This window comes from Peromyscus maniculatus, chromosome 7 (assembly GCF_049852395.1).
Source record: "Peromyscus maniculatus bairdii isolate BWxNUB_F1_BW_parent chromosome 7, HU_Pman_BW_mat_3.1, whole genome shotgun sequence".
Lineage (NCBI taxonomy): Eukaryota > Metazoa > Chordata > Mammalia > Rodentia > Cricetidae > Peromyscus > Peromyscus maniculatus.
The window spans coordinates 93,698,256-93,713,799 of NC_134858.1; the positions used below are offsets into that span (position 1 = coordinate 93,698,256).

Sequence of the window (15,544 nt, forward strand, 5' to 3'; positions counted from 1 at the left end):
ATTGTCATGCTGATCTTCCTTAGGTGACCGTATTGTCGTGGTTTCCTGGCGCAGTTGCCCTGTCCTGTAGAGAAGACACGTTCTCGCAGTAGATATTTCGGTCCTGGTCCTCTGAGTCTTCCCAACCCCTCTTCCGCAATGTTCCCTGAGACTTACATGTAGGGTTGTGTTGTATCAAATAGGTTGTGCACACCACAGTCGGCTGTTTTCTCTGTAGTTTGACCAGTTGTGCAGGGGTGGATAAACATTTTTTAAAAAATAGGCAATAGGATGGATTTAGCCCTTGAGCCATAATGTAATATTACTTCTTTAGGTCATACTAGTATATTTGTGTATTTAAATTAAAAATATGCATGCTCTCTCTTTTTTTTTTTTTTTTTAAGAAATATGTGTTGATGTAGAACTAAAATTTGTTAGTGGACCACATAGATGATAGGAGGTACTCCCTTCTAAATCCTATTCACTGATGATTAAAATCTTTTGGAATATATTCTAGAAATCATCTTTCTAGGTGTGTTTTTCATAATTGAGGTTACAATGTATCCATTGGTCTGTATTTTTTCATGTGCTTGATACTGAGGTCAGTTTGAGTTGACTAAACCTTCTTCTGCCTCCCAGGTGCAGAAGGCAGTTGAGGAAGACAACTGCTGCTTTGGGACTATTGACACTTGGCTGTTACACAAGCTCACAAAAGGTAAAGAACCTCACCGACCTGTTGCAATTGATCAAAATGAGACCGAGGGACCAGAGTTGCCTAAAAGAGAGTAGAAATTACTTCTACCACGCTTTTTTCTTTCCATATCCCAAACGCCCTGCTGTTTTGGCACACCAGTAACTACATGTTGCAATAAAGCTAGCTGTATTTCCGTTTCTTTTGGAAGAGGAAGACGGCTTAAAGATGCTGATGAAACTTCAAAGTCTAAGACTTGGGGAACAGTGTTGATTTCAGAGTGCTAAAATAAGACTCCCAGGTAAGATTGCAGGCTAGAAGCAGCACCCCCATGCGTGATAGTGAAAGAGTCAGAATAAGAAGAAATAGACTTGATTCCAAAGAGAGAAAGAGCTTCAGAAACCTACAGCGGAAATAGAAGGAAGCCCACAAGGGTAGAGACAGAGATGGACAGTGCAGAGGCTGAGCACAGCTTGGGCCCCGAAGCTCCCTGAGAAGTAGGGGAAGGTTAGGCACATCCACAAGCACTGTGTGTTCCTTTCACTGACTCATACTGGGGACGGAGCCTTCAAGAGCTGGCTGATTAAGAAAATCCCCAGATAAAATGGGAGGGGCTAGCCAAATTGCAACAGAGAACCAAAGCATCATGATAAAGCAACATGACTCCTTCAGAAGACCATAACTTCTCAATGACTAAACTTCATCAAAGGTAGTGAAGGAGGTAAAATGTGAGGTGAAGAGTTCAAGTTTATTGATTAAAAAAAAATCAATGGATGGCAGGAAAGAGGATACAAGCAAGCAGATTAATTGAATCCCAGGTCAGCATTTTAAAAGAAAACATCAGCCATCTGGATGACCACATGAAGGCAGAGTCTAGTAGGAAAATTGATATTCTGAAAAACAACAAATAGAAATGTTGGAAATGAAAAACTCAGTGAATCAAATAAATACAGTGGAAGGTTTCACCAATGTATCTGACCAACTGGAAGAAAGAATAAAAGGAAAAGAGGGCAGAGTTCACAGAGTACCACAGCCAGACCCCAAGAAGGGGAAAAAAAAAAAAAAAAAAAACGAACAAATATGACCACAACGTCCAGAAAATCTGGGGTGTGATCGGAAGTCCCAAGCAAAACTTTCACGGGATAAAGAGACAAACACTAAAAAGCAGCATCTATTTGAAGAAATTATAGCAGAGAATTTCCTAAATCAAGAGAAGAAATGAATGTCCAGTAGAAGGGGTGCCGAGAACCCCACATAGGTAGTCCAAAGAAGAACCTTTTCATGGTATAGTCAAAATGCCAAAACACAGAGTGAAGAACACCGAAAGCTGTCAGGAGAAAAGCCAACTCACTCACAAAAGCAGACACATCAGAATGCCATCACATTGCCCTGTGGAGTCCAGCATGGAATGATGATGCTTTCAAGCCCCGAAAGTACAAACAGCCAGCCAAGAGTGCTATGCCCGGCAAAGCTACCTTTTACAGATGATGGAGAAACAAGGACATTTATTTCAAGGACAGCCAGGCTCAGGCTGTCCTTGACTTTCAAGCCGGTGATACAGAAGATGTATCAAGGAATACCGTACACCAAAGAGGAAGAAAGACTCAGTCATAAGAATACAGGAAAGAGTACATTTTATGAGAGGAAGGCATCAACAGGAGAGAACAGTAAACCAGCCAGGCCTTCATACTGATGGGGCAGAAAGAAGAGAACAAGTGTGTGGCCAAGCAGAGAAATAACTAGGAACATTGTACTGATGCACCACGGGAGCCAGTGGACAAGCTGCTGGAGTCAGTGTTCTCTGTCCACCGTGTGGGGCCAGAGGCAGGGTGGCAGACACATTTATTGAGTTGTGTCCTCAGCACTCAGTGACATTCTTCATCACAGAACTAGAACAAAACCATCCTAGCTGGAGATGGTGATGCATTCCTGTAGTCCCTGCACTTGTGAATCAGAGGCAGGTGGATCTTTGAGTTTAAAGACCAGCCCGGTCTACATAGCAAGTTCTAGCCCAGCTAGAGCTACAACGTCAGACTCTGTCTCAAAACAAAAATAAAAAGAACACAAGACAGCTGGGTGTGGTGGTGGCATGCCACCCATCCCATTTAATTCCATCACTCAGGAGGTAGGGGCAGGCTGATTTCCTTGAATTAGAGGCCAGCTTGGTCTACAGAGCAAGCTCCAGGACAGCCAGGACTACATAGAGAGATCCTGTCTCAAAAAAAAAAAAAAAAACAGATTATTTTGGGCTGGAGAGATGGCTCAGTGGTTAAGAATATTTGCTATTGCTCTTCCAGAAGACTCGAGTTTGGTTCTCTATATTTCAGGTGGCTAACAATTGTCTGTAACACTGGCTCCTGGGATCCCACGCCCTTTTCTGGCCTTTGTGGACACCTTCATACGTGTAGGCATATACACAGATAAAAAAGAAAATAAACCTTAAAAAGAATAAGGATCTTAAGGCAAAATGCATCAGGACATGTTCTTGGCAAGGACTTTCTGGAAAGGACTCTATTAGCATAGGAATAATCCCAATAATTGGTGAATAGGATTGCTCGAAATGAAAAATTTCTGCACAGTGAAGGAAACAGTCATTTAAATAAACACCCTAAAGCATGGGGGGGAAATCTTTGCCGCCTACACATCAGACCAGTGATTAATATCTGAATATTTAAAGAATGTAAAAATTAAACACAAACCCCTCAGTCATCTTAAGGAAGAAATAGAAATGCCCAATAGTTATTTTAAAAAGTGTCCAGTATTTTAGTCATGAGGGAAATGCACGCTGAAACTGCTTTGAATTCCATCTTGCCCAGATCAGAATGGCTGTCATCAAGAAGATAAATAAAGCCAGGTATGGTGGCTCAAGCCTTTAATCCCTGCATTTGGGAGGCAGAGGCAAGTGACTCTGTGTGAGTTCAAGGCCAGCCCTGTCTACATAGCAAGTTCCAGAACATCCAAGGCAATAGAGAGAGACCCTGTCTCAAAATAAAACAAAAACAAAACCACAAGAAGATAAGTGGCAGCACATGCTGGTGAGGATGTGGGAAGAGGAGCCCTTCTTCACTGCTGCTCCTGGGAATATGAGCTTGCGCAGCCTCGGTGGAAACCAGCAAGAAGGCTTCTCAATAAGTAAAAAGACAATTACCATGTGCCCTGGCCATACCACTCAGGTATATAACTGGAGGACTCTAAGCATACCACAGAGACGCCTGCACATCTATGTTTATTGTTCTATTTATATAGCCAAAAAAGGAAACCAACCTAGAAGTGCACCAACACATAATCAATACAAGAAAAATGTGGTACAAACATAAAATGCGTTTTATTCGGCTGTAAAAAAAAAAAAAAGGAGTCATGACATTTGCAGGAAAATGAATGGAACTGGAAATCGTGTTAAGTGAGATAAGCCAGACTTAGAAGAAAAGATACCATGTTATCTCTCCTATGTGGAGTCTATATTTAAGTACGTGTGTGTGTGGGGGGGGGGGGGGGATCTGGGTCATTAAACCAGAGGATCATGGGAGAGAAGGAAGAGATTTTTTCAGGGATGGGAACAGAGGGTGGTGGAATACATGTGACATCCACTCCAAAGGACTGTCTGTCTAGGGGAAGGAAGAAGTTAGAATGGGTGTGGCACATAGGAGGCAAGACAAATTAGCATAAAGTACAATAACATTAACATAAAGCACAATAACATTAGCATAAAGTATAATAGCATTAGCATAAAGCACAATAACATGAAAATGCCATAATGAAACACATGGATTTGTGTGCTAACTTGTGGTGGTATTGTGTTCCCCAAAATATTGTGCACCCTAATAAACTTATCTGGGTCATAGAACAGAACAGCCACTAGATACAGAGGCCAGAAAATGGTGGCACACACACCTTTAATCCTATCACTTGGGAGGCAGAGATCCATCCGGATCTCTGTGAGTTCAAGACCACACTGGAAACAGCCAGGCTAGTAACAAGAGCCTTTAATCCCAGGAAGTGATGGCAGGAAACAGAAAGGTATTTATGGCATGAGAATGAGGAACTAGAGCTGGTTAAGCTTTTAGGCTTTTGAGCAGCACAGCTTGTTCTGCTTCTCTGATCTCCCAGCATTCACCCCAATACCCAGCTCCAGGTTTATTTTTATTAATAAGAACTTCTAAGATTCATGCTACACTAACTTAAAAAAAATAACTTAAGGGGCTGAAGAGGTGGCTCAGCTATTAATTACCAAAGATCCACATGTTGTCTTACAACCATTCTGAACTCCAGTTCCAGGGAACCCAATGCCCTCTTCTGACTCCCAAGGGCACCAGGCATGCATGTGGTGCATGGACATACATGCAGGCGAAACACTATTACACATGGAAAAAGTAAATATAACTTTAAATTTTGAAAAATAAACAAAACAGTGATAACACTGTACTTGGATATACTTTGCCGGGGGAGTAGGGAGTTGGGGCAGTTAACTTAACATCTCTACACCTTTTCCCTTAAAACTGAAGGTCCTAGCCGGGCGGTGGTGGCACACGCCTTTAATCCCAGCACTTGGGAGGCAGAGGCAGGTGGATCTCTGTGAGTTCGAGGCCAGCCTGGGCTACAGAGCAAGTTCCAGGACAGGCTCCAAAACTACACAGAGAAACCAAAACAAAAAAGTGAAAGAAAACAAAACAAAACAAAACAAACAAACAAACAAACAAAAACCTCAGGATCCTAAGGTTTTATCTATAAAATTGCTTTTGTAACATTCAGGACTGGTGAGACGGCTTAGCTGGTAATGGTGGCACACACCAAGCCTGATGCTCTGAGACAGTCCCTAGAGCCCACATGGTAGCGATAACCGACTCCATAAAGTCGTCCTCTGGCCTCCATATGAAGACAGTGGTGTGCATTGGGAAGGGGACGGTGGCTGGTGAGACACCTGCTGCCAAGCCTGAGGACCAAATCTGATCCTGGGGACCCATGGTGGAGAGAGCGAGCAGACACTTGAAATCACCCTCTTGTCTTCACTGTGTGCTGTGACTGATACACACACATACATTAATTGTAATTTGGAGAATTTTAAATAGAGTCTTAAAGTAAAAAACTATAAAGGTTCATAAAGATTTAGTGGGAATTTTCCTGGAAACTTGAATGTAGCAAAGATTCATTTTAGGATGAATTTGAAGGTAGACAAAAGTCTAGATTGTACACCAAGGTTAGATGATTTATATTACCTGATAATAAATGTGTTATTTCTAATGTAAATTTAGGTTCTTCGTATGCCACGGATTATTCAAATGCCAGTACAACTGGATTTTTTGATCCATTTGGGGTAAAGACTTTTATCTTCTTTTTTGAATCAGCAGTTTTTTCTGTAATTTAGGCTAGATTCTTTTTTTAACTGATTATAGTCGACAGTCCTGTTTATTGTGTACAATGTGATGTTTTTTCGATGTGGGTAGAGGTGTGAGACATTCCAGCTTGCATATCCTGACGCCATATTTTTATGCCCAGATGTGTTGGAGCAAGCTCATGGCCTCCATAGTTTCCATACCGCTCTCGATCCTGCCTCCTGTGAAGGACACAAGGTAAATGTGAGCACCAGACAGACCTATAGAACTGCCTTTGAAATCTCTCTGCTTAGCTGGGGAAGGGATGCTTTGCTTTGCTTTGTGTTTTGTTCACCCATTTGCTGCTTCTGCATGGGGTTCTCTAACCCTGTGGCCTGTGTGAAAAGCAGTTTGCTGGATTTTAGAATGAATATGTCCAGAGCCACAATTAACTCTTCCATCCATCTTATTTGAAGCTATAATTTTGGATCAGTGGATGAAGAGATATTTGGTGTGCCTATACCAGTTGTTGCCTTGGTAAGTAGACGACATGGGGGTAAAAACTAAATGAATATGTTTGAATAGTTGGGAACTGGCTTTAAGAGAAACAGAGGTCTTCGTAGACTAAAACTAATGCCTGGGCCAGGTGTGGCGGCTCATGACTTTAATCCCAGTACTCAGGGGCACAAGAAGATAGATCTTTGTGAGTTCAAAGCCAGCCCGGTCTACATAGCAAGTTCTGGGGCAGCCAGGGCTGTATAGTGAGATCCTACTGTTCTCAATGTTAGCGTTAGAACTTTTGCCACTCTGGGTGAGGCTGGGGTTCAATGTCAGCACTGAAGAAGAAACAGACAGTATGCCTAGTAGTTCTTTTCTTTCTTTCAAGTTGAAAGGGTCATGCATATAATGGGAAACATCCCCTGTATTCTGGGTGGAGGACACTGGCCAGTCTTCTATGGTGGAAGTACTCTGTAACCATTCCCAACTATTACATTTTCTAAAGATACTATGTTCTGAGTAATATTTTACTTCTGTTGATTCTGCAGTTTTAAAAGCAGTGAGGGGCTACTTGCTTAGATTACATTTCATCACAACAGCCCAAACCAGTAATAAGGAATTGATATTAGAGGAGGAAGTTGTATTTGGATTACAAAATACAACTTCCAAAATATGAAAGTATTTGATTACAAAACCCTTAGCATACAACTGCCCGGGTAGATATCAGCATAAAAATAAAAATAAAAATAAAATAATTGCTGAGGATAGGTTTAGTGTTAAATTAAGATATGGCTCAGATTCTTTTTTTTTTTTTAATTTTTTTTTTGTTTTGTTTTGTTTTGTTTTTCCAAGACGGGGTTTCTCTGTGTAGCTTTGCGCCTTTCCTGGATCTCGCTCTGTAGACCAGGCTGGCCTCGAACTCACAGAGATCGGTCTGTCTCTGCCTCCCGAGTGCTGGGATTAAAGGCGTGTGCCACCACTGCCCAGCTATTGATTTTGTTTTTATACTAATGTGTGGACTTGCTAATGCTAGGGTCTTATTCTGTAGCTTGGGCTAGCCTTGAATTCTCTGCAAGCCACTCAGTCGCACCCATGTGTTCCCCTACCCCGGTGCTTTCATTTTTTTTTAATTTTTTTGTGGTGGGGACAGGATCTTGTTATCAGTTCAGGCCTGCCTCTAACTTAATATCCTCCCGTCAGACTCTGCAGTGTTGGGGTTGTGTGTTCAGCTATGCTTGGCCTCAGAAGAATCAAACTCAGTGTCGGGTTTAGTGGCAGACGCGTTTATCTGCTGAGCCATCCTGCCAGCCCTATTTTTATTTTTTATTTTATTTCTTGGTTTAATGTGGTGTTAGTCACCATGACCATGTGCAGACAAGGCAAGCGCTCTGCAGTGGTTGGTGCTTAATAGTCCCAGCTACTCAGGAGGCTGAGGCACCAGGGGAAGTCTAGGCTGCCCTGGTAAACATGGCAGCCTGTCCCTAAAAAGAAAAAAGTTCTGAGTGTGACTTAGTGTAGAGAACTCGTCAGCACATGTGAGGCTTCTGGATCGATGTCCAGTGCTGTAGGAAGTTAAATGAGCAGCTTTATGGGTATTTACATGTAGCCATCATAACAATTTTTTTTTTTTAACAATCATTCTTTTTTTTTTTTTGGTTTTTCAAGACAGAGTTTCTCTGTGTAGCTTTACGCCTTTCCTGGATCTTGCTCTGTAGACCAGGCTGGCCTCAAACTCACAAAGATCACCTGCCTCTGCCTCCCAAGTGCCGGGATTAAAGGCGTGCGCCACCATCGCCTGGCATCGTAACAAAATTAAAATCTTTTAAAATAGGAAATACAAGTTTAGGCCGGGCAGTGGTGGCGCACGCCTTTAATCCCAGCACTTGGGGAGGCGGAGGCAGGTGGATCTCTGAGTTGTCAGAGGCCAGCCTGGGCTACAGCGGGAGTTCCAGGACAGCAAAGGCTACACAGAGAACCCTGTCTTGAAAAAAAAAAAAAAAAGGAAATACATGTGGTTTAAGACTTCTGACTTTATTATAACCTCTGTCACTCTTAGTAAAAGAGAAATTCATGAGATCTTGACAAATGAGTGAAACCTCTAAGGTGAGAATGAAAGGTATCGTTTTTTTGGTACAGTTTTTATGCTGACGTTCCTGGAATTACTCATGAACTAGATTGGCACCAGCACCCCTTAGACTAGTCAGTTGCCCGAAGTGCTGTCCAGAGAGACCCTGAGCTGTGCAACCATTGTCTTTGGGGTTTATTTTTAAATTAAGGAAATGGCTAAAAAACAAACAAACAAAAAAAAAAAACAAGTGAAATGTGTAATCGTGAGACTCCTATAAATGGGAAATGAACAATACTAAGTAAGTGCTGGTAGAGTGTGCATCTCACAGTTGAACACCTTGGCAGGTTGGTGACCAGCAGTCGGCCATGTTTGGAGAGTGCTGCTTCCAGACAGGAGATGTGAAATTAACCATGGGAACCGGGACATTTTTGGATATTAATACAGGAAACAGCCCTCAACATAGTAATGGAGGTAAGTAATCAGGATATATCTTGTTCCTAAGATAAAATTATGTTTGTGTTTCTTTGTGATGTATATCCGATATCTCTCTCTCTCTCTCTCTCTCTCTCTCTCTCACACACACACACACACACACTTTGTTTTTCCCCTCAGGCAGGGTTTCTCTGTGTAGTTTTGGTGCCTGTCCTGGATCTCACTCTGTATAGATTGGTGTGCACCACCACTGCCTGGCTCTAATTTCCCATTTTATGTTAAGGATATTCTTTGATATTATTATTATTATTATTATTATTGATAATTAATTTATATTGCCTTTAAAATAATTAAAAGAATTAAATTAGAAGCATTAAAAATAAAGATGTTGCCGGGTGGTGGTGGTGGTGGTGGTGGTGGTGGTGGTGGTGGTGATGGTGGTGGTGGTGGTAGTGGTGCACACCTTTAATCCCAGCACTTGGGAAGCAGAGGCAAGTGGATCTCCCAAGTTCAAGGCTTGCCTGGTCTACAGAGTGAGTTCCAGGATAGCCAGAGCTTTATAGAAAAATGTCTCAAAAAACCAAAAACCCCAAAGTTGTTCATAGAAAAAATATTAGATGGATTATGCTATTTTGGTCATCTTTCCAAATATTTATTTGTATTACATACTATATTTGTTTAAATTTTACTATCAAAGTCTAAATCTCTCTTTTTCTGATTGACTTATTCATTGATTAATTGATTTTGATGTTGCTAATGGGGAATCAAACACAGGCCTTTACACACGCTAGCAAGTATCGTATGCCTTGGGATACAAACCTGTTTCCTTTTTTCTATGGGTTAGAGACTTGCGGGGTGGTAATTGCCAACCAGTGATGAATATGTGTTTAGGGCCTTTTTAGTTTTTGGAGACCAAGTCTTATTATGTAGCCCACACTGGCCTTGAACTTGCTATGTAGACAAAGATGACCTGGAACCACCGATCCCCTTGCCTCCATGCCCCCCCCCCCACACACACACCGCCACTAGGATTATCGCTCTGCCACCATGCCTGGTTTAGATGGTGCTTCGCATGGAACACAGGGCCTTGTGTGTGCTAGGCAAGCACTCTTCCAGCTAAGCTGCATCCTCAGCGTTGTCAAAGATGCATTTAGAAATCATTTCCCAGCCTTCCCTCTGCAGCCTGGGCCTTTTTCCCAGGCTGGCAGGGGTCAAAGCTAGAAGAAGGTGGTCACTGTATTTCACTGTCCTGACTTAGGACTTTGCTGGAAGACTACAAATAAACAAAATAGCGTAGTTAATGCTCTGGCACAGTCCTCTCTAGTAACCTTTATTTTGCAGTTCAGATACCCATTGCCATGTGTCTAGAGACATGGATGTACCGGTAGGTATTAAAAGCTAGTAGCCAGGGGCCGGGGATATAGTTCAGTGGTGGAGGATTTACCTAGCATGCACCAGACCCTCACTTCAATTCCCAGCTCCCAAACCAAGACTAGCAACAGCAAAACAAAGGAGAACAAAAGCAGAACGTGCCCTGCACAGTTCTTGCACATACTGTACGCCAGGCTCTGAGCTTGTTCCTTATGGGGCACCTCTGTTTAGGCGGACAGCAGCTCTCTGGGGTAGGCCTCATTTCACTTGGAACAACCAAGGCTGAAGGTCCCGAAACGCTAAGATCATACCTAGTGAGGGCTGGGATTTGAACTCAGGCGGGCTTAGTGCGTAAGCACTTGGTGGTGGTTTGTGTCATCAGACTCTTGTGTGGTGGTTGGTGTCGCAGTTCATTGTGTGTTTGCTGTGTGACTGACTGTTGGTTTGCTTGTTTGCTTTCTAAGGCTTTTATCCACTAATTGGATGGAAGATTGGGCAGGAAGTGGTGTGTTTAGCTGAAGGCAATGCAGGAGACACAGGCACCGCCATTATATGGGCTCAGAAATTAGGTAAGTCACTGCAAACAAAACCCACAGGCTGGACTTGGGTTTAAGTTTGCCCAGGTTCTAGATCCATAGATGAAGAATGGACTATTCCAATGAGACACCAAAATAAAGTATCATGTACTAGGAGAAAATATAGACTAGTATTCAAATATATTTTTTCAAATATTGGGTTGGTAAAGGCTAGGTATTAAGGCTAGGAATTGAAAGGAAAAAGAATAAGCTATAGTCTGAAGAGTTTGTCTAACTATTCTTTATCAATAGAAAGTCAGGAACCAGATATCGGGGTAAGTACCTGAACGATAGAGAAGCATCAGAGCAGCTACCAGTGACTTCCTGTCTCTTGCCTTCCTCCATCCAAAAAGGGCCGAGATCCTCTCTCAGCCCTGCCCTACTACTTCCTGTCTCCTGTCTGTCCTCGGTCCACCAAAACCTCTATGGTTAATTTTGGTCATCTAATGGCTAGCTCCGCCCTGACTTCAAGCAACCTTTATTGTCAGAATATGATCAAAATATCACACAACAATAGTCATACATACTTTTTGTTTATTTTATTTATTTATTTTGGTTTTTCAAGATAGAGTTTCTCTATGTTGCCCTGGCTGTCCTGGAACTCACTCTAGACCATGTTGTCCTCTAACTCACAGAGATCCACCTGCCTCTGCCTTCTGAGTGCTGGGATTAAGGTGTGCGCCACCACACCCAGCTCATACACACTTTTAGTCCTAGCATCTGGGAGGCAGAGTTTAAGGTCCCTTTCATTACATAGCATGTTCAAGACCAGCATGAGCTATATAGTAAGATCTAGTCTTGGAAGAAAGGAAGCAAGGAGAGAAGGAAGGAAGGAAGGAAGGAAGGAAGGAAGGAAGGAAGGAAGGAAGGAAGGAAGGAAGGAAGGAAGGAAGGAAGGAAGGAGAGAAGGATGTAAGTATCTAGAACACCAGAATGTATAGGAAGAGCTATGCTGTGAGCAAAATAAAAGGACAAAAGGATAAGAACCGTTAGTAACAGCCAGGCATAGTGGCACAGGCCTTTAATCCCATTGCTGAGGAGGCAGAGGCAGGTGGATCTCTGAGTCTGAGGCCAGCCTGGGCTACAGAGTGAGACCCTGTCTCAAAAAACAAGAGAACCAACAGTAGCAGATGTCAGGGAGATTAGTAAACGACAAGGAGCCAGCCAGCTGGTGGTAAACACGTCTAAGGCCAGCACTAAACAGGCAGAGGCTGGAGCATGGACACCAAGTTTGAGTTCAGGCTGGTTTATATAGCAAGCTCCGGGCCAGCTAGGGCTATAGTGAGACCTTGTCTCAAAACAAAAAACTCTGCCTCCTGAGTGCTGGACTAAGGCATGCGCCATCACCCCTGGGCTGTCCTGCCTCTTTCTATGTTCCTCTCTCTCTCTCTCTCTCTCTCTCTCTCTCTCTCTCTCTCTCTCTCTCTCTCTCTCTCTCTCTCTCTCTCTCTGCTCTGTTCCTGCTTCTCTCCTGGCTATCTCCAGTCTCTTGGTCATGTCTGCTTCCTTCTCTCTGCTCTGGACTCTTTCAGATGCCTCTGGCTGTTCCCCTCATAGCCACACTTAAAATCTTTCCCTTAACCATAACATGGAGTGGTCATGTCCACAAAAGCCACTTTAAGCCAGGCGGTGGTGGCGCACGCCTTTAATCCCAGCACTCGGGGAGGCAGAGCCAGGTGGATCTGTGTGAGTTCGAGGCCAGCCTGGGCTACCAAGTAAGTTCCAGGAAAGGCGCAAAGCTACACAGAGAAGCCCTGTCTTGAAAAAAACAAAACAAAACAAAACAAAACAAAAGCCACTTTAAAAAGAAAGTTTAGGGCGCTGAGAGATAGTTCAGTGGCTAAGAACACTAGCTGTAAAGTTAAAAAGTATGTTGAAGTTTAAAAGACCTCTAGATTATCAGAAATTATATATGTAATATATAAAATTATATATATCATTTTTTTTTTAGTTCGTAAGTAGGTGAGTGGTTGGGAAGAGCCCGGAACTGTATGTTGCACGGTAAGGGTGACTGGACCTCCTGCCCTGATGGCAGGTCCAGTCTCCAAGAAAGACATACATTAAGTCTAAATTTAAAAAATGCTAATGTTGGTGCAGTGGTGTGTATCTTTAGGCATAGCTACTGAGACAGGAGGATTGCTTGAGCCTAGAAGTTCTTCAGGGATAGCCTAGGTTGTCATAAGAAAGTAAGTCCATGAGATGTGATGGGGCCAACCATGACATCAGCTCCCTGGAGGATTATTTCAAATTTGAGACTACCCTGTGCTATATAATGAGTACCTGGCCAGACAACCAGGAGCTGCCTAGTGAGACCCTGTCTATGAAAATGATAAATGAGTAAATCGATGGGCTGGGTACCCCAAGCATGTTTAAGGCCCTGAGTTTAATTCATTGCAAAAAAAAAAAAATTAAATTTAGAACACACACTTACATATATGTATTTACTGATATGTATATCAGTGTTAACTTATAAGTGGAGCGGCAGAGTACGTGCGGGTTGTTTTCTACTGGGAGGGTCAGAAGGCTTCTTTAAAAGTGGTTAGGCTGGCTGGGGCAGTGGTGGCGAATGCCTTTAATCCCAGCCCTCTGGAGGCCAGCCTGGTCTCCAGACTGAGCTCCAGAACAGCCAGAGCTGTTACACAGAGAAACCGTCTTGACCAAAACAAAACAAACCAGAAGTGGTTAGGCTGGATGCAGAAGAAAGGTGAGGACCCTGGTCAGGTGGAGGAGGCCTCTGGTCGAGGTCCAAGCACTCAGGAGCACTGTGGAAGGAGAGGCAGAGGAAAAGCATGCCCAAAGGCCCTGTTTCTCTCCTACAGTGGGCAGTTCTCAGCTCCACTGCCCTCAGCTGTCAGGGGACATATTTCTTAGCAGGATCACTTGTAATTGCTAGTCCTAGTCACGTCTGCCTGCCCCACGCAATCCTCGAAAGACTTCTTTGTAAGTACACATTCTGAACTGTTTACTTGGAGTAAATGGCTCCTGCTCTCTGGCTCCTTCCTGAGAGAGATAAATCTGCCTCATTAGAGGAGGGACGTTTCTTTGTTTTTATTTTTTGTTTGCCTAGAATCTCAGCACTTGAGAAGGTGCGAAGAAAGAACGCTGTAAGTTCCAGGTCAGCCTGGGTTAGAGTCAGACTCGCCTAGCTAGGTTTCCGTTGCTGTGATAAACACCGACCAAAACCAACTAGCTGTTAACTGGGCTTACACACCCGATCACAGCCAACCATTGAGGGCAGTCAGGAACTGTGGAGGAAGACTGCTTGCTGGCTTGCTCCCCAGGGGTGATGCCACCCACAGTGGGCTGAGCCTGTTCATATCAATCGTTAATCAAGAAAATCCCCCACAGACCAGTCTGATGGAGGCTGTAATTCCCCACAGACCAGTCTGATGGAGGCTGTAATTCCCCACAGAACAATCTGATGGAGGCTGTAATTCCCCACAGACCAGTCTGTAATTTCCCACGGACCCATCTTATAGAGGCTGTTCTTAAATTGAGGTTCCCTTCTCAGGTGGTTCTAGCTTGTGTCAATTGACACACTAACCAGCACAGAGGCCCTGACTAAAAACAAAAATGTGAAACTTTTTATTTAGTTTATTTTTATTTATTTAATTATCAGTAATTTTTAAGGCAGTCTCATTGTGTAGCTTTGATTGGCATGGCGTTTACCATATAGTCCAGCCTGGCCTCGAACTCACAGTCCTCCTGCATCAGCCTCGTGAGTACTGGGATTACAGTCATGCACTGCTGTGCCTGGGTTATTTTACTGTTTAACTGTGGAGCATCGACGTGGTCCCCAAAGCAGAGCCGTGTAGGTAGGTGTACCAAGAGATGACTTCTGTCACAACTCCCTGCCTCCTGGTCTGGTAGGTGATTACCTCACAGCTCCCGTTGTTAGACTTACACAAGCACCTCCACTATTTGAGACACCTTGCTGGCCCTCCTTATTTTAAAAACTTAGGGGTCAGTGGTAACGAATGTTCTGAATTCTCCTTCCTTGGAGATTGTGGGGTTTTGCTTTTGTTTTTCGTTATTGTTGTTGTTTTTCTGAAGTTTAGTTTTCCTGGATGTAGAATTCTGGGACAATAGTCTTTTTTCTTTCATTATTTAAAAGATGGTGTTCTGGGCTGGGGGGTAGCTCCATGGCAGAGCACTTGCCTGGCATGTGCCAGACCTGGCTTACTTCCCAGTACTGCAAAATAAATACATAAATAGACATAGATGATAAAAAGGGCATTGTTCTACTACCTTTTGGCTTCAGAGTTTCTGATGAGGAATGCTCAGTCCACCATCATTGAAATGTTTGTTACTCATATACAGCTTGTCTATGGTTTGTTTTTGTTTGTCTTTTGAGACAGGATCTCATGTAAACCAGGTTGTCCTGGAACTCCCTAGGTAGTGGAGGATGACCATGAACTTCTCCTCCTCTGCCTCCATCTCCCTAGGATTCCAAACTTGGCACCACCATGCTCGGGGGGTGTGGTTCTAAGGATAGGGTTCAGGGCCTCGACTGCTGGACATGCCCTCAACTGAGCCACATCGCCAGCCCCTCAGTTTTGCTTTTCTTTGCCCTTAGTGTTTGACTTTCAGCTCTGTTATGGTGTGTCTAAGCGTATGTTTC

At 43.3% G+C, this 15,544-nt stretch overlaps 1 protein-coding gene across 1 annotated transcript in view; it reads left to right on the top strand.

The window, feature by feature from the left end:
• Gk5 (glycerol kinase 5) overlaps positions 1-15,544 on the top strand; it is a 66,738-nt gene that overhangs the window by 29,114 nt on the left and 22,080 nt on the right. The window contains exons 6-11 of the mRNA XM_076576840.1: positions 619-694; positions 5,920-5,981; positions 6,164-6,237; positions 6,456-6,516; positions 8,890-9,016; positions 10,813-10,917. Coding sequence (XP_076432955.1) covers positions 619-694; positions 5,920-5,981; positions 6,164-6,237; positions 6,456-6,516; positions 8,890-9,016; positions 10,813-10,917 — 505 coding nt within the window. The remainder of the gene's footprint in view (positions 1-618; positions 695-5,919; positions 5,982-6,163; positions 6,238-6,455; positions 6,517-8,889; positions 9,017-10,812; positions 10,918-15,544) is intronic.